This window comes from Rana temporaria, chromosome 4, assembly GCF_905171775.1.
Source record: "Rana temporaria chromosome 4, aRanTem1.1, whole genome shotgun sequence".
NCBI classification, from domain to species: domain Eukaryota; kingdom Metazoa; phylum Chordata; class Amphibia; order Anura; family Ranidae; genus Rana; species Rana temporaria.
Window position 1 is genome coordinate 352,398,356 of NC_053492.1, and position 19,020 is coordinate 352,417,375.

Here is a 19,020-nt window from a genome sequence, read left to right on the forward strand (position 1 = left end):
TATCCCAGCCATGTTTCTTCCAATGCTGTGATACATAATAGCTATTGTAAAATGTTTGTTACCCACGCATAGGAAGCTCGTTTCTTTTATGCGTTCTTTCGCTTGATTTATGAGCAGCTTATTTGCATGGCTTTATCGTTTGATATATATTACTTTTCATTGTTATTCAATCTTAGCAATTTTGAAAATATGACTTTTTATGATAGCTTTGAATTCTAGTGAATTTAGGGTTTATTATATTCACTTTTATTTACAACTTAACTCTCTACACACAACAGTATACTCTGTAATCATTTACCCTTATTTACAGTATGTTCTAAAATGGTATACAGTCCTCAATTCGGCAGCACATATACTAAAATTGGAACTATACAGAGAAGATTAGCATGGCCCCTGCAAATTCGTGAAGCGTTCCATATTTTTCTTCTTTCTTCCCTTTTTATTTTTAATTACAAAATGTTTTTTGTATATGATTTTATTATGAACAACGGGGCTCTCCTAGCCGGAATCGCTCTTTACTCCAAGTGACAGTGGTCGATGTTAATTATATACTGTATGACGATAGGAGTTAAGCTATGGGACTCATTACACATGTTTGCTTGTGATTGTCACTATTTGTAACTCTGGACGTTGTTCCTTGTATTGTCTGTTAAACTACCAATAAATATACTTTCAACCCTAAAATGGTATACATTTCTTTATGATGTTCTATATTTATACAGTATTCTAAAAAGAGGGCTGTAGACATTTCGCAGGTGAAATATAAAGAAAGCAGCTGGCAATAACACAAAAGAACATATATGTATAAACATTTAAAAACAAAAAATGCCACGCTATATGAACAACAATAAATAAATAAATGTGATCAGTCCATTAAAGTGTTCAAATGAATAATGTGAAGAAAACAATCCTCTGTAAGTAGTGTCTCGAAAAAATTAAAAGCTGATGATCCAAAGTGCACCTTCCACTGTGATAAGAAAAGGGTGTATCCTTACCAGATGGCTAGACTCCACGTTATAGGAGCCAAGCAAAGCGTGGGTTCAATGTAGCATGAAGGAGCTGTTTACCGGATACTTGCAGAGTGATTATGACATTAACCATGCCGGTTATTCCATCACTCTCTCATTCGTGAATAAAATGTAAAAGAGGAAAGTTCGCCATATAGTATAAAACTGAGTGGTTTATTCGAAATCATATACAATCATATGTAAAAAGTCCAACAATAGAGTAAAAAATCCTACTAGTTTCATCATAACTGACATCATCAGGGACACCCCTGATGATGTCAGTTATAATGAAACTAGTAGGGTGGAGTCCATGCCTAGTCACACCACACAAATTTACCTTTTACTCTATTGTTGAACTTGTTAGGCCCCTTTCACACCTGCGGACCGTATGTCCGCTTTTTCATCCATCCATTTACGGATGAAAAAGGGACATACATGTATCCCTATGGGAAAGCGGGTGACACCCGATCTCATCCGGGTCGCTATGCTACGATTCTGCAGTCAGAGGGGCAGGGGCCGCCCTGTCATCTGCCGGCTCAGCGGAGATCAGCAGATCGATCCCCACTGAGCAAGCGGAGGTTCACCGGGCGGATCATCACGGATCCATCCCGTGTAGAAGGGCGAACTTTACTTTTTTACATTTGAATCACGAATGATAGAGAGAGGGAATAACCGGCGCGGTTGATGTCATCACTCTGCACGCATCCGTTGGATAGCTCCTTCATGCTGTATTGAACCCATGCTTTGCTAGGCTCCTATAATGTGGAGTTTAGCCATCTGGTAAGCTTTTCTTATCACGGTGGAATGTGCACTTTGGATCATCAGCTTTTTGAGACACTACTTGCAAAGGATTGTTTTCTTCACATTAGTTTAATGGACTGATCACATGTTTTTATTTATTGTTGTTCACATAGCATAGCAGTTTTTGTTTTTTGATATTTATATACTGTATGTATGGACACAAGTTTTTCATCATTATTATAAGTTTACATTTTCAGTTATTTTACTTATTTAAATTTGTGTCTGTTTTGTAGCCTTGAAAAAGAGGGACTTTTGTTGGCCCCATAATTTACCAAAATGTCATTATGAAAAGTTAAGGGCTCTTTAGACCCTCACTTTGTGGTTTGACGCCCATTTGTATACATTGAGTTGCTTCAGGGTATCCATTAAGCGAGGCCTGTGTGTTTGTTTAAGAACTGCCTCACCAGAGCCAGAAACCTGTTTGAAGGGTTCCTTGCATTTGTACTATTAGAATAATCATTGAAATCCCAGCGCCTCTCAAATGTTTTTTTGGAGTTTATGATTTGTGGAATTCTGAGTTTCCATGGCAGATTTTCACTCACTAAGTATTCATTTCCATAAAATACAAGTTTTGGATAGATTTTTGCTGGCTTTCTGCATACTATTAGGGGGGGGGGGGGGTTCATTATACTTCCTGCTCTGATGAACATAGGATGTCTTCACAATGTGAGGTAAATCCCCTCTTGGACAGTTGTCATGGGAACACGGTTCCCAATTGTAAAATCTTAACTTTTTATTCCTCTAGCAAATACCTGTAATAACAAGAAACCAATCAGCTGTATTGTAGTGTTCTTGCACCAACAAGCTCCAAAATGGTTTAGAAGGTCTGGTAAGCAAAACGATAAATAAATAGCACAACCAATACCATGCCCAAAAAGCATGTACCTAAAAAAGACTGCCAATATATTAATATCAGCTGGCAACTACAAAGCATATGCATACATTGTAGGTACATACACAAATTTAGCACACATTTTGCAGAAACAGTTAGCAATGGCTTAGTAAGGAAAGAGGAGGGCACGGTGTCAACCACACATTCTCCTAAATCAGCTGGAAGACTGTTATGATAACCCAAAGTTATCATGCCGTGTCTGCAGCTTCCCTGTTTGGTGGTTGTGGCTGGCCGTGCCAATGATCCCTGAGTAAGAGCAAGTCTCAAAAGGCATTGGGATTCGGGCTCAATTGATTCTGGGTTGTTAATGGGTTCAAGATTACCCTGAGATAGGGGCAAATACAACCCATGATAAAGAATATGCAAACCATTGTTATAAATAAATATTTAGAGATGCAATATTGATCAAATCAGATGGCCCGATAGACAGATTTTTAGCAACTTATGAATAAAGAATATACTGTATATTTTATGTATATTTTATGTGTTTTATTTATATCTGTGTGGTTTATTTGGGGTTGTAAAGGTTTTGTTTTTTTTTCTAAATAGGTTCCTTTAACCACTTAAGACCCGGACCAAAATGCAGCTAAAGGACCTTGCTCCTTTTTGATTCGGCACTGCGTCGCTTTAACTGACAATTGCGCGGTCAAAATTGGGGTCCTTTTTTTCCCCCACAAATAGAGCTTTCTTTTGGTGGTATTTGATCACCTCTGCGGTTTTCATTTTTTGTGCTATAAACAAAAATAAAGCGACAATTTTGAAAAAAATTCAATATTTTTTACTTTTTGCTATAATAAATATCCCCCAAAAATATATAAAAATATTTTTTTTCCTCAGTTTAGGCCGATATGTATTCTTCTACCTATTTTTGAAAAAAAATTCACAATAAGCGTTTATCGGTTGGTTTGCGCAAAATTTATAGCGTTTACAAAATAGGGGATAGTTTTATTGCATTTTTATTTATTTTTTTTTTTTACTACTAATGGCGGCGATCAGCGATTTTTTTCGTGACTGCGACATTATGGCGGACACTTGGACAATTTTTACACATTTTTGGAACCATTGTCATTTTCACAGCAAAGAATGCATTTAAAATGCATTGTTTATTGTGAAAATGACAGTTGCAGTTTGGGAGTTAACCACAATGGGGCGCTGATGGGGTTATGTGTTACCTGAAGTGTGTTTACAACTGTAGGGGTGTGTGGCTGTAGGTGTGACGTCATCGATTGTGTCCCCCTATGAAAGGTATGACACGATCGATGCAGCCGCCACAGTGAAGAACGGGGAAGCCGCGTTTACACACGGCTCTCCCCGTTCTTCAGCTCCGGGGACCAATCGCGGGTCTCCAGCGGTGATCGTGTCTGCTGGTCCCGAAGCTTCGGACCGGGTCGTGGGAGCGCGCCCGCGACCCACGGCTGGGTACTAGTACAGGACGTACATGTGCCCAGCCGTGCCATTCTGCCGACGTATATGTGCAGGAGGCGGTCCTTAAGTGGTTAAGATAGTGCATTGTTGGTTCACCTTCACTTACCTTTTCCTTCGATTTCCCTAAATGTTTCTTTCTTTCTTTGTCTGAATGTCTCACTTCCTGCTTCTCCTCAGTAAGCTTTCCCCCATCATCCGAGCTGTTCTTGGCTGGGGGTTAGTCAGCATGCTCGCCCCCTCCCTTGGGGGCAGGGGAGACGCAGGGGAGACGCTGTGTTCACAACCCCTTTAAGCCCCTGCCATCCACGGAAGTAATTGATGGTTTCTTTTTTATTTGAAAGTCTACTGGCAGTCCCGATTTCGGCCGCGATTTAAGAGACATCTGTGCAGGTTTCTGCACATATGTCAATGTAAATCGTGGCCCGAAATAGCAAAAAGTAGTACAGGAACTACTTTTTGAAATCGGTGCAGCGCCGCAGATGCGGCGTTGCACAGATTAGGACGGTGCCATTGCCGACAATTGCCGGCAAATGCCGCCGATTTGAGATGCGATTTGACATGTGAAATCGCATCTCAAATCGTACCTGGGCTAAATGCCAGAAAGAGGACAAAGGCAATTAACAACAGTAGAAGAGTGTTCATAGAGGGTAACTGTCGACCTTTAATGCAGCTAGACAAGACAGTTGCCAGGAGCCATGATAAGCAGGGGTATTCTACATAACCTACCAAACGAATCACATTAATATAAAATTAAAGTGTTTATTACCCCAACATTTCATATTCATGATATATGCCTGTTGTACCATGTACTTGTGTTAAAAGCTATACTGTTCGTTGCGTTGCTTCCTTTGTGTGAAATATCTGGTGATCCTGCCAGTCCCCCTGCTTTCCTAATGCAAACTTACCATGCTATGCATGAGAGCTCATACTGTATACCCTAGGTTGGTCAGTTTCATGGCTGTGCTGGAAGTACAGCCTGCCTGTCCTCCAATAATCAGACTTGCTGTCACAACCTGCCTGCAGTTTCCACCCCTAAGTCTATTATGCAGCTGAGAACAGAGGTTATGTGAACACATAAAAAGGGAAAAGAATGTATAATGTTTTTTATTTAAATGCACAAATATTTTGCCTTGCACTTCTATTTTAAACTGTATTATATACTCCTGACCCTTATGCCGCATACACACGATAATTTTTCGGGTTGTAAAAAACAATGTTTTTTAGCCTCTAGAAAAAACAATGTTTTTTTCAACTTCATCATTAAAACGACGTTGCCTACACACGATAGTGAAAAAAAAATGCTCTAGCAAAGCGCAGTGACGTACAACGGCACTATAAAGGGGAAGTTCCATGCGGATGACGCCACCCTTGGGGCTGCTTTTGCTGATTTTATGTTAGTAAAAGACGATTTGCACTTTTCGGTCTGTTACAGCGTGATGAATGTGCTTACTCCATTACGAACGGTAGTTTTACCAGAACGAGCGCTCCCTTCTCATAACTTGCTTCTGAGCATGCGCAGGTTTTTCACGATCATTTTTTACAACCCGAAAAACGACATTGTTTAAAACGTCTTTAAAAAATAGAGCATGTTCGAAAAAAAAATTTGTTTTTCAGAACCCGAAAAATGCTCTGAAGCCCACACACGATCGTTTTAAATATCGTTTTTTACAACCCAAAAAATGATCGTGTGTATGCGGCATAACACTCTGCATTACACCCTAACCCCTGTACCATGTGCCTTTAGACTACACTCTAGAAACAATGGGCCAGATCCACAGACAGAGTACGCCGGCGTATCTACTGATACGCTGGCTTACTTTCAAATTACCCGTGTCGTATCTTTGGTTTGAATCCTCAAACCAAGATACGACGGCATCTGGGTTAGATCCGACAGGTATACGTCCTCGTATGCCTTTCGGATCTAAGATGCAATACGTTGGTGTCCACTGGGTGGCGTTCACGTCGTTTTCCGCGTCGGGAATGCAAATTAGCTATTTCCGACGATCCACGAACATAAGTGCGGCCGTCGCATTCTCTTACGTCGTCTCTAGTCGGCTTTTTCCGGCGTATAGTTAAAGCTGATTTTTTGCGGCGTATAGTTAGATTTGTTAAGTATGGCCGTCGTTCCCGCGTCGAAATTTGATTTTTTTATTTTTTTTGCGTAAGTCGTCCGTGAATCGGAATGTACGTAAGTCCCGTCTAAGTTAAAAAAAATCCGTTCTAGCGACGTCATTTAGCGCAATGCACGCCGGGAAATTTCGGGACCGCGCATGCGCAGTTCATTCGGCGCGGGGACGCGCTTCATTTAAATGAAACCCGCCCCCTAATCGCCGATTTGAATTCCGCCGCTGGTTGCTAAGCAGTCCCTGACTATTTGAATTGAGTTCTTCTTTACGATAGAGTGTCAGCTCTATTTTCAAAAATATATGTAATTGAAGGGTTTCATTTTGTAAAAATGATTAAAGCATGTTTTATGGGTACAAAAAGAGTCAGGTTTTCTCTATTAAGTCCCCCTACTGTTAACACAATTTGGCCACACCCAGTGTTTGTTGCGACACACTGCTTGTGCTGCATTATTGCTTTAGTGAATGTAATAGTGATGGCATCTGTTTGCAGTTATACTGCTGGCCTCTAAATAAGGTTAAAAAAATGCATACATCAAAAGACTAAACAAAGAGCACAATACCATATTTACATTTCAGATCTTGTGACTACCAGTTGAACGTGACATTGGACATGGGGGAACTGCAGTGAAGTATAATATGTCCAGCTTTAATAGAAATGTTTGCTTAATATTTTTTTACTCTAAACCTGAAAAAAACTAAAAATGAAAAACCAGAGACCAAACAGAGAAAGCATGGGAGTGTAGGCCGTACAAGACAACTTAACTTCTAATGATTTGAATAAAAAAACATAGACCAAAATAATTTAAATAACTTTATTGAATAAATAAATAAATCCTTTCATTTTTTTTTATTTTTTTTTATTTTGGTAGTAGAAATGGCCGCGGCACCGTTATTGGTATAAATAAATCTATATAATCATAAATATTCCATTTAATATTACTAAAATTCTAATAGTAACATTTTCAATATTATTTAAATTCTTAATATAACATTTTCCAAACTTTAATCATCTCTTAAGATCTCGCTCAGTCATAGAACTCGAGCGAATACCATAACTAATAAATACAAAGTCCCCCCTTGATTTCAAGGGTGACATACCACATAAGGTGCTGCGACAGGGAGGGAGGGAGGGGAAGCACACTATGCCGTACCAGGCCTTGACTGAAAAACCCTTCAGAGCGGTGGGCTTATATAGCCCCCCGCACGTGTACAAAGCCCGGGAAACATGTGAATTCAAACACATGTAGAAAGCCCGGGAAACACGTGAGTTTGAAACACCTGCTAAAGCCCGGGAAACACGTGACTCAGAAGCCTAATTTGCCCAGCAACATGACTCATCCTTTGAAAGTCACGTTTTTCCCGCCCAAGCTGCCAGCTACAGTACCTTCAGTTGCCATTTTTTTTTTTTTTTTTTTTTTTACATGTTGTTCTGCCGGCCACAATCCCATGATGTGGGCACTAAATAATGCCCCCTTTCCATGGGAGTGTAGGCCGTACAAGACAACTTAACTTCTAATGATTTGAATAAAAAAACATAGACCAAAATAATTTAAATAACTTTATTGAATAAATAAATAAATAAATCCTTTCATTTTTTTTTATTTTTTTTTATTTTGGTAGTAGAAATGGCCGCGGCACCGTTATTGGTATAAATAAATCTATATAATCATAAATATTCCATTTAATATTACTAAAATTCTAATAGTAACATTTTCAATATTATTTAAATTCTTAATATAACATTTTCCAAACTTTAATCATCTCTTAAGATCTCGCTCAGTCATAGAACTCGAGCGAATACCATAACTAATAAATACAAAGTCCCCACCAGCCGGTTTTTGTCGGCTGACAAAAAACGGCCTACCCCAGCACCGTGGCCATTTCTACCATATTCTGGAGATCCGAATTGAAGATATCCAAACCTATGTCAGATAGGTGGATACCATCAGACCTATAGAGACCAGAAAAACCTCCTTCCAACTCAGTGTGCCTATAAGAAAAACTGTTCAATATAGGCATAAATTTCTCAATTGAATGATTAACACGCCTCCGAATCTTCTCCAGAGACCTATTCTCCGGGAAAGATAGCCAGAGAAAACGCGGAATCATTTCAGAAAAGATTATTTTAGTACTAGGAAAGGACAAATGAATATGCTGCAAATCGCGCTTAATCTTAAAGATCAAATCTAAAGTTGAATACTTTCCTATGTCATTACCCCCAAGGTGGATTATCAAAATATCAGGATAAGGTAAACTGTGAGATAAAATAGAAATGTGGTGACAAAGATTGTCCCAACGCAAACCACGAATACCTTTCCAAAAAATCTTAAAAGAGTCAGGAGGCAAAGACAGGTTAGAAGAGTAACATCGTTGACACGCCCGGATGTGAGCCCAATGAACAAATGAATGTCCAATGATCCAGATGGAGGATAATGAACCTAGAATCAGAGAGAAAGATTAGGACGGATATATAAACCAAACCTCTTTGACTCCCATCTACCCAAACTCATAATTACAGACTCATTTAGGCCCAACCTAGCAGCTTCCGTAGCAGCTCCGATGCGAAATGAATGGGATGAAAATTTTAAGTGACCAAGGTCTAAAGAAATCAGGCATCGCCTGAAAATGGCAGAAAATTGAAACCGTGTTACTGGGGATGAATCTAAATGAACCAGAAAATTACCTATACAAGAAGGTCTTACGGAAATGTATCTAGAAATGACTAAGTAAGGGCAAATGATATGATCCCCACATGCATGCAACGTGAGCCAATGCCCTTTACCTAACACATCCGTTTTGGATTTACTAATAAAAACCAGAACTTTTCCTTGAGAAACGCGTACTTCACTAAATTTTAAACCTGAACTACTTTTTTTATTATTAGGAACTAGCTCCGAAATTCGAAGTGCAGCAAAGAAAATTAGCACAAATGCTGTATGAAATAATAATGCTTCGAATTCCGAAATACACACCTTAGGTGTATTTAAACAAATTTTTTTTAAAAGTTCTAATGAAACGGGCCTACGTGTATCAGGCGTAAAAGTCTGTCTTCTGTATCCCTTTAAAGCCTGACGAACCGAAAAGAAACTGTTACACGCTGGGAGATTGTGTAATTTTAGAAAAAAGGAAATTCCTGCCAGGCTCTTGTTAATATAATTAAAAGATAATTTCTGTTGCATAAGTGAACAAATAAAAGCAAGGACCGTTTGTTCGGTATATGAGAAGCCAGCTAAACCCAATTCATCGGCGAACAAGAGCCACTTTCTCCATGCAACCGAGTACTCGATCCATGTTTTGGAAGCAATCGAGCCCCTGATAGCCGAAACAATAGGGGCTAAATCAGATCCCAAAGCTGACTCGGGCAGGTGCATCCAACCTGATCCGCTTCTGGAAAAAGCTGTCTGAAACGAGCCATCTGAAAACGAGACAGGCTATCAGCTATCAGATTACTTTTTCCAGGAACATGTTTCGCTTTCACCCAAATGTTAAACCTTAAACATAGTAAAACCAGATATCTTAATAATTTTATAACGAATATGGATTTAGAAGAGAGACAGTTTAAAGCGAAGATAACACCCTTATTATCTGAATGTACTAAAATTCGTTTGTTACTGAAAAATTTTCCCCATAATTCAAAAGCAACTACTATGGGGAATAACTCGAGGAGAACTATATTCTTGGTTGCCTTATTGGCAACCCAGAATGGGGGCCACGAACCGCAGCACCAATGGGTGCCCCAGATCGCTGCGAAACCTAGCGAGCCTGCTGCATCCGTGTAAAGATCAAGATCGGCTGAAAAAATAAAATCTTCTTGGAAAAAAGTACGGCCATTATAATCAGATAAAAACTGCGACCAGACCAAAAGGTCATCTTTCAGATCCGAAGTAAGACGGATATGGGAAAACGGAGATTTAAGGCCAGACATGGCCATAGACAATCGCCTGGAAAAAATTCTGCCAACTGGCATTACCCTAGTGGCGAAAGCCAGAAGACCTAGAAAAGACTGTAACTCTTTTAACAATACTTTCCTCCGACGCAAAAAAAAAGATAAATCGTATTCTGAATCCTAGTTATTTTAACCAAAGGGAGCTGATATTGACACAACCTAGTATCAATACTGATCCCAAGGAATTCTATAACCGTGACCGGAAAAACAGTTTTTTCAGTGGCTATTGGCACACCAAAAAACTTAGAAATGTTCAAAAATAATTTTAGCATTAAAAGACAAATAGGAGAATCAGGGGGTCCTACGATCAGAAAGTCATCCAAATAGTGGATAATCCCGTTGTAGCCAGCCTCGTATGAGACGACCCATTGCAAAAAAGTAGCAAAAGTCTCAAAATATCTACACGATAAGGAACACCCCATAGGGAGACACATATCGTAAAAATATTTTCCTTCAAAACAGAAACCTAGAGAATTAAAACATTCAGGGGCAATGGGGAGCAGTCTGAATGCAGATTCAATATCAGTCTTTGCTAACAATGCCCCGTTACCAATTTTTTTTATTAACCTAATTGCGTCGTCGAAACTTGCGTAAGATACAGAAGCCAACGAATCATCAATCTCGTCGTTCAATGAATCACCCTTTGGGTATGAAAGGTGATGAATTAAACGATAAGAATTGGGCTCCTTTTTGGGTACAATGCCCAAAGGGGAAATACGAAAATTCTTAAATGGAGGAAAAACAAAAGGGCCCGCGACCCTTCCTGCTGTAATTTCTTTCATTAATTTTTTTCTCACCACCTCACTATGTGTCAATACCGATTTCAAATTACTTACTAAGCTGCAGCCGACCCCTGAAAAAATTGGAAGGGTGAAACCTGAGGAAAATCCATTAATTAAAACCTCAGCTTTCTCCCTGTCTGGGTACCGCATTAGCCACGGGTACATGTTTTGCAGATTCACCGGAGTGCAAGCCTTTGGAGTTTTCTCTACCTTGTGCAGGAAAATTTCTTTTGAAACATTTTGAGACAGGATGAGTCCCGAAACAAAAGGAACACTCGTGCTTGTATCGGCACGACGTTGACCATTTGCACTGAGACTCATTAAATGCATAACAAATACCTTTTTTATAAGTGGGCGGTACATTCTGCGCTGGTAACTGTCTTGAAAAAACTGGTTTCTGCGGAAGGATCAGGTTCAACCATAAACCTACATCCTTCATACCCCATCTTAAATTAGGATACACTGACATCTTTTGTCGAAATGATTCATCGTAATTATACCACCCGAAACCCCCGAAATTCCTATACGCTTCAAGTATATTTTCCAAATGTTGGAATAGACCACTACACTTATCTGGGAATTTTTCACCTAAAATGGAAGAATAAATACAAAAGGCTTGTAACCAATTGTAAAAAGATTTTGGAGCAGTACGACGTCTATCTTCTGATAACTCGTCCATTTTTTTGTCACTTTTTCCCGAAAATTCCTTACCAGGGAGTAAAGCTAATAATTCAATAAAGTCGCCTTTCCAAATTTTTTCTTTTATATTTGTGGTCAAGTGAAAACCCAAAGGAGAGATTTCACATGGGAGAGGCTCTTTAAAGGAAATTTCAGGGATCTGAGAGGAAGTAGGATTATTAAGAAAAGAATCAAAACTGCTATCATTAACAGCAATAGCAGACTGAGAAATGGTAGGTAAAGCCTGTGCTGACCAAACATTAGCAGGGGATAATTGTGACTGACTAGCAATAACATTTTTTAAATTATTAACAGATTCCAATAATTGCTTTAAAATCAACTGGTTTCCTAACTCACCACTAGATGTCGCTGCTCCAGCTTGGGACGCTGAGCTGTCATCCCTCTGTGAGCTGCTAGCCGGCCTAGAAAGGAATTCTAGCCGCTGAGGCGCCGTCACATTGTCCAGCTGAGTCTGCCTGGCCACTGGTGACGCTGTCTGCTCCTCCATAGGAACCTGCAAAGAAAAAAGATCCCTCCTTCCCTTCACTGGTGATTGACGGCCTCTACCCCTCCCCGTCGTGACGCGCACCGGAGATGGAGAGGCCGTCCTCCTCTTCTTCTGTATTCGCAGGCTGCTGCGTTGAGGGGTGGTGTCGGAAGTTCCGCCCAGGCTGGAAACATCATCCTCACGGGCCGCAGAGACAGCAAGGGAGCGCTCGGGTGGCTGGGTCCTGGAACACCTGTAAGGGAGAGATGGTGTCTGAGGTAGAAGCGGTTGCTGAAAAGCATCCGACGGACCCGCAACCTCTCCATCTTCCTCCGCGACAAGGGCAGGTTCAGCCTCCATCTCCGCCAGGCACTTCTTCAGCCATTCTTCCCCGCCGTCCTCCGCTGCTCGCTCCAGGAGTCGCCTGATGAGATCCTTCATGACCTGAGGTAAGAGAGATAAAAAAGGGGGGGGAAGCACACTATGCCGTACCAGGCCTTGACTGAAAAACCCTTCAGAGCGGTGGGCTTATATAGCCCCCCGCACGTGTACAAAGCCCGGGAAACATGTGAATTCAAACACATGTAGAAAGCCCGGGAAACACGTGAGTTTGAAACACCTGCTAAAGCCCGGGAAACACGTGACTCAGAAGCCTAATTTGCCCAGCAACATGACTCATCCTTTGAAAGTCACGTTTTTCCCGCCCAAGCTGCCAGCTACAGTACCTTCAGTTGCCATTTTTTTTTTTTTTTTTACATGTTGTTCTGCCGGCCACAATCCCATGATGTGGGCACTAAATAATGCCCCCTTTCCATTCTTCAAATGATTATCTTCCTTTGTGTAGCTACAAGGCCAGAGCCCTATGGAGTTTGATGTATTAGGAATGAAATTTCTGTGTGCTCAGGGATTTGTTCCATATTGAGGTAGAACACGTTACTCTTTTTCAAATATCTGACTGTGTTCCATAACTAAACATACAGTGCCCTTCATATTTATTGCATAGGTTTAGTGATTTACCCCTTTAATAATTGAATCAGACTTGTGTTAAAAAGGCAGTTTATTGAGAATACAACAGACTGGTTTTCAGTATGTTGCCACAGCAGGCGGTATAGAGAATATCAGCACATAATATCACAGAGTGTGAAAGAACAAGGAACCATATATATACTGTATATACATATACATCTGTATTACGGACATATTTGCAGTCACATAGAAATGGTGTGTACAATATAATATTTATGAAAAGTTTTACAAGGGAGCATAATAAAGCAAAGAAATCAAAAAATAACCAAGTCTACCTCTGCAACAGAGTGGTTACAAATTCCGCTCTCTTCATATATCCGGATAGCCTAACTAGAATGAGTCTATCACTATAAGTAGCGATAATGGCAGATGGAGCTGAGGTAGCAAGGTGAACATGGCTTCCACTTTTGTGACTTTTATTTTAACTTCTGTCCTGTTAAGTATATATGTGTATATTTTAATGGCCAAGAAAAATATCATTTACCAGGTTCTTCTCCTAACAAACTAGAGGCCTTCTCCCTCCCAATCCCAGACACTGAAAAAATATACCTTTCATTTGAAGATAATTAAAAAAATATTTATTATCTAGGATATATTGTGCTGAAAAAGAAGGATATTTGTGTTGTTTTCACTGCACTCTAAGATATACCATCAGGTAGATGGTTAGGCCATAGTAGTGGGTTCAAGGTTTCCAACTTTCATTATCAACCTGTTGCTGACCTTTCACACTGACAAGAGACATACTGACATGCTTGGGAATCATGGTTTACACATAAGTTAATCTCCTTCATTGTGTAACCAAATTATGACTTTTGAATAGCAAGGCCTCCTTAAACAAAAAGATATTTTCATATCTATAGAAAAACTATTTACATAAAAAAAGAGTGCTCCTTCTTCCAATATAATAAAGATTTGATGTGTCTGAGTTTTCCTTCCTTCGAGTTTAATTATAACAACTTTTCTTCCATAAAAGGATGTTTAAGATAAATCCCAAATTACAATTCATCTCCTTCAATAAAAAGCATAAACCTTGCAGGGACATACATCATATGTGTACTCAACTAAACATCCTAGCACATTGACTTCTATGGTAAAAATGAAATGTCACCATCCCTGATACTTGAAACATAAGGTTATCTTATTTCTTGTTTTCATTTATATAGGCACTGATTATGTATTCAAGTTTACTTTGAACCACTAGAAAAATACCCATTTCAGGTATATCACAACCCTGTCTTAACCTTATATCCCCCAAACAAATGAAAGTATCCTTCAAAGGTAAACAAAATGTAGTTAACTTTTTAAAGAAATATTAAGACATTGACTGTATTTATGTTCCCATAGTAATATAGACCCCAGTTAGAACCTACGTTTGGGAAATGTAGCAATTTTTCACTAAACGTAGACAAGATGTGATCCAAATGGCATAAAAACTCAATTAAAAGTACTCCTTTACATGCTTACTTTAATGGAAGCATATGTCAGTGGTAACCCACAGATGATTATTTTCTGATCTGATCATTATAAGTGAGCACGGCAATGATCAATGTATGTCTTAAGGTTTTTTTTTAGGGTACACAACAGCTTTCAGAACAAATATTGTGAGCAGATATTTTGGCTAGCATGTCTGTAAATCCAGTGGATGGCCTAGTGTTACAGGTAAATCAGACTATGGGAGACAAATCTACTATATACAGTCGGTCTAGCTATAGAGAGGCAGATGTCTCACTTGAGGTTAGATATCTGTCCATTCTCTCTTACATCACTGGACTGCTAGAATCTGCCATGACCTTCACTTCAAAGCAGGACATGAGCAGTGTAAGTCAGAAAAACTTTCTGTAAAAAATTGTGGACAAAAATGCATTGCTAGATTTAAACATAATGTATTTGGTAAAAAGTGATTCTGACAAATGCAAATGTACATTATTTCCTTCGAGTTAACCTCCCAAGGGCCCTATATTCACCTGATTTTTGAAAATAAATGCTAGAATCATCAAACTCTTCTTTTACAAACTTCGCAGAAAATTAATCGGTCATTATTATATGATATGGGATTTTTAGAAAAAAAAAAAAATTATTTTGGGGACAGATTTCAAAATTTTAAGCTATCTTTTTCAAAAGCTTGCCTAATTCTGATCTCCCAAAGTTTTTCAGTAGCAACAAGGTGCTTTAATAAATTGGCACTGACTCTGTTCTCTGCAATCTAAGAATGTAAGAGAAAAAAAGCATGCCTTAAAGAGTAGATATACATTTAATGAAAAAAAAAATATAGGATAAGGCAACCTTGAGGTGCCTTGCTTAATTTGGCCCCTGCAACATGACGGCTACACTGTGCAGTGGATAAGCGGTGTTTGCAGCTCTTCCTCTATCAGTGGTTTCAGACTTTGTGTTGATGTTTCTAAGGCCCCGTACACACGTCCGAGGAACTCGACGGGCAAAACTCATCGTTTGCTCGTCGAGTTCTGTGTTCTGTGTGAAGCCGCCGAGGATCTTGGAGAGCCAACTTTCCTCATAGAACAACGAGGAAATAGAGAACATGTTCTCTATTTGGCTCGACGAGGAACTCGTCGGCTTCCTCGGCCGAAAGTGTACACACGCCGGGTTTCTCGGCAGAATTCAGCTCCGACCGAGTTTCTGGCTAAATTCTGCCGAGAAACTCGGTCGTGTGTACGGGGCCTGAGAAGTGGTTAGGTCTATCTCCTATTGGTTTAAAGAGCACAAGATACATATTTGTAGCTTAGAAGGCAGCTTAGGGCTAATACCCATTGAAATTCTTTTTACTAAATATACAGATACATTTTATTGGATTTAAAAGGAGACGTTGTATAAACTCGAATAAACTTGGCCATGATTCATCAGGATATTGAATGACATTTGCTGTAAAAATACACTACTTCCACGACCAACTCAGTGGTAAATCCCAGAGCAACCATATAAAACAATTTTTCAGCTAAGCATACAGTATGAGATGTTATATCTGAGTATTTGCTGCGGGTTACTGTACATCATTACTCTTTGCGCTGTTGTGTAAATCCCTTGTTTCATAGAGTTTTATATGTAGCATCATTGAAAAAAAATGGCATGATACGTTTTACTAGGTAAATGTGGGCACAAGCCTAATGTGCCATAGCATAAAACATGTAAAAAAAAGGCCCATTACCTGGCATGTCTCTAAAATGATAATAATCACATTGTATGAGGCTTTTAAATAGTTCATCTATTGCAAACCCAGGTAAGCAAAAATGATTTAAAATTGTGTTTTGTAACACTAAGAGGATTATAGAGCCTCTGTGTTATTTATCATGTAATCCCGTGCTAGAGATTCAGCCGAAGTGGTTTTAACACTGTAACATTGTATATAGCTTCAGTCAATGATGTTTTTGCATGGTCTCCAATTTTATTTTTAATAATGATCCTGAAGGATCAAGGCAATGCGAGACGCAATCTGAAATGTCTGGTGATCGTTAGAGTGTTGACTTAGATGCTAAGCATCAGATGTGGCCTTTCAGTTTACTGCGGCATGAAAGTTCAACTGAATATGCGGGGAAAGTGCAGTGTGAAAATTACACACTAGATCAGTGAAAAGTTCACACTATTAGAAAATAAAGAAATCCTAATACCACCCTTCATTTTCTGTTTATAACGTATTAACTTATTTATACAAATGACATAGGTATACCTAAAACCAGTTACTCCACAGATCATTAATTTACAGTTGCATAGAAAGAGAAGAAAAATACAGAACACAGACACTATCTGAAAACATGTCTTCATCTTTGGGTATTCAGTGTCTTATGCCTTTAATAGAATGCGCTGTCAGTCCCACGTAACCTTTCAATAATAGAATCTTTGATTGGCTCCATTCTGAAGGGACTCTGTGCCAAGGACAGATGTTCTCATGGATGGTTTGTTCACATTGCCTGCATAGAAAAGAATAATAATAATAATCAATGCTTATAATATGAACTGGCCAGATAGTATTCAGTGCATGCTACCACACAAGGAATCTATTGTATCTCTCATCTGTTTTAACAAAAATGGGAATTGAACAGTATTTTGCATTTACATGCATTCTAATCATCTGCTTACTGCAGGAAGTTGTTGGATTTAAAAGGGACACTCTTGTTGGGTAAAGTTGACATAATCTATATAACTGCTATAAAACACTTTCATAAATTACAGGAAGATTATCGTTAATAATGTCTTTTTAAATACAGTGTACGTTAAAAATAACAATATCACCTAGTGTGAACCAATAGGGTTAATTTACTAAAAGCAAATATACTGTGCACATTGCAAGTGCAGTTGCACTCAATTTCTCCAGAGCTTAGTGAATGTGGTGAAGCTTCACTTTGTAAAGAATACTCAATCAGGTGCAATGAAAATAAAAAAACTGCATGTTTGCTTGAACATGATTGGATGATGGAAATCAGCTCTGGGGAAAATTAGTGCAACTGCACTTACAAAGTGCACAGTCTATTTGCCATTAGTAAACCAACCCCAATGTGTGTGATTATCTTTTTTTTATTGCTGTGTAATAAATAATTACCGTATTTATCGGCGAATAACACGCACAGGTGTATAACACGCGCCCTAACTTTAAGAGGAAAGTTTCAGGGAAAAAACTTTCCACCACCCCTGCGTATAACACGCAGGCACAGTTTACCCTCTATTTTCAGGGTAAAAAAGTGAGTGTTATACGCCAATAAATACAGTATATATGTACATGAGGGCAGTCAAACTTAAGTCATCACTCATATGTGCTGAGTGAAATGTATCTTGTAACCATGGTAGCAGTACCGTTTTATGATGAAATTGGAAAACAAAATCTTTATTATTTGTATCAATAATGCCCACCTATCAAGCTACACTAGCCAGAAGCACCCATACTACCAGCTAAGGGGAAGTTTTGCTAAGTGGCAGGGGAGGTCTAGTTTTGAAGTGTGCATTGTTGCTGGATGTGAAGATGCTGTGTTGAGCCATCAGCCGCTTCTGGTCTCTGCCACCCACAGGTAGTGCTGACATAATCATTTCAAGCTGATTGGATGAATTGCAAAGGGTAGTGACAGGAACGGGCATAAGAAGAAGGCAGTGGTGACTAGTCCTTTTCACAGGAAGCTTTCTACCAAAAATGAAGTCACTATTTCTGAGGATTCTGGACTATTCTGTGCAAGAAAAAAAAACCTGGATGTGTGACAGATAAGCATCAGACTGCTTAACTTTTTTTTTCCGAGAGACCAATTTTCAACGATTGTTTAATGCAATGGACAAGTGTCTTTATTTCAGCTTATTTAAATATATTGTGGAAACTGTTAAATGGCCATGGGGATTTTCACTAACTTGGACTTTAGTGTAGGCCTTGTACTCAGATTAGGTCTGGGTCCCATTTTCCCTCCCAGCAAGCATGATGCCATATGAAGTTAACTGCAAGATGCCTGCGTTCTACCAGTTGGTTACAAAGTTTGTAGGATCAGGCTACATTGAAAGCAATTAGTGTACTGCTGAAATATTGCTTCTGTATTAATCGTATTTAAGATCCAGCTCACATCGCTTCTGGGCTGGACTGCAGCTACTGACCACACAATTCTTTGCTGTACTACAAAAGAGTGACAGCAATATTCAGCCTACACATTTACAAAACTAAAGAAGGGTGTCCTAAGAGATTTTAGAAGCAGGACGGTTTATTTTAATAATGCAGTGATTGGATGAAAAACAGAAGCCTTCAGCATCTAGGTTGTTTTTCCACCATATGTTTCACTGTCTGATTTTTAGCTTTGCCTAAAGTGTACTTATAAACAGCGCATAAAAATATGAGCATATTGACAAAAGGTTAGGTTTATGAGCATGTAG

General features: G+C 39.1%; 2 protein-coding genes and 1 pseudogene across 12 annotated transcripts in view; 1 reads left to right on the forward strand and 2 right to left on the reverse strand.

Moving 5' to 3' along the window:
• Positions 1-331: 331 nt before the first annotated feature.
• On the forward strand, positions 332-423 carry LOC120938388 (annotated as a pseudogene).
• Positions 424-7,854: 7,431 nt separating this feature from the next.
• Positions 7,855-15,641, reverse strand: LOC120937531. The gene is made up of 2 exons (XM_040350821.1): positions 12,015-15,641; positions 7,855-8,689 (listed from the first exon to the last, which is right to left on the reverse strand). Exons 1-2 carry the CDS (start codon positions 12,583-12,585, stop codon positions 8,112-8,114), a joined length of 1,149 nt encoding a protein of 382 aa, XP_040206755.1. The 5' UTR covers positions 12,586-15,641; the 3' UTR covers positions 7,855-8,111.
• A 557-nt stretch (positions 15,642-16,198) lies between these two features.
• UTRN (utrophin) overlaps positions 16,199-19,020 on the reverse strand; it is a 910,930-nt gene continuing 908,108 nt past the window's right edge. For all 11 annotated transcript variants that reach the window (XM_040350827.1, XM_040350824.1, XM_040350828.1 and 8 more), the window contains one exon: positions 16,199-17,090. In XM_040350827.1, coding sequence (XP_040206761.1) covers positions 17,082-17,090 — 9 coding nt within the window. In that variant the 3' untranslated portion in view covers positions 16,199-17,081. The remainder of the gene's footprint in view (positions 17,091-19,020) is intronic.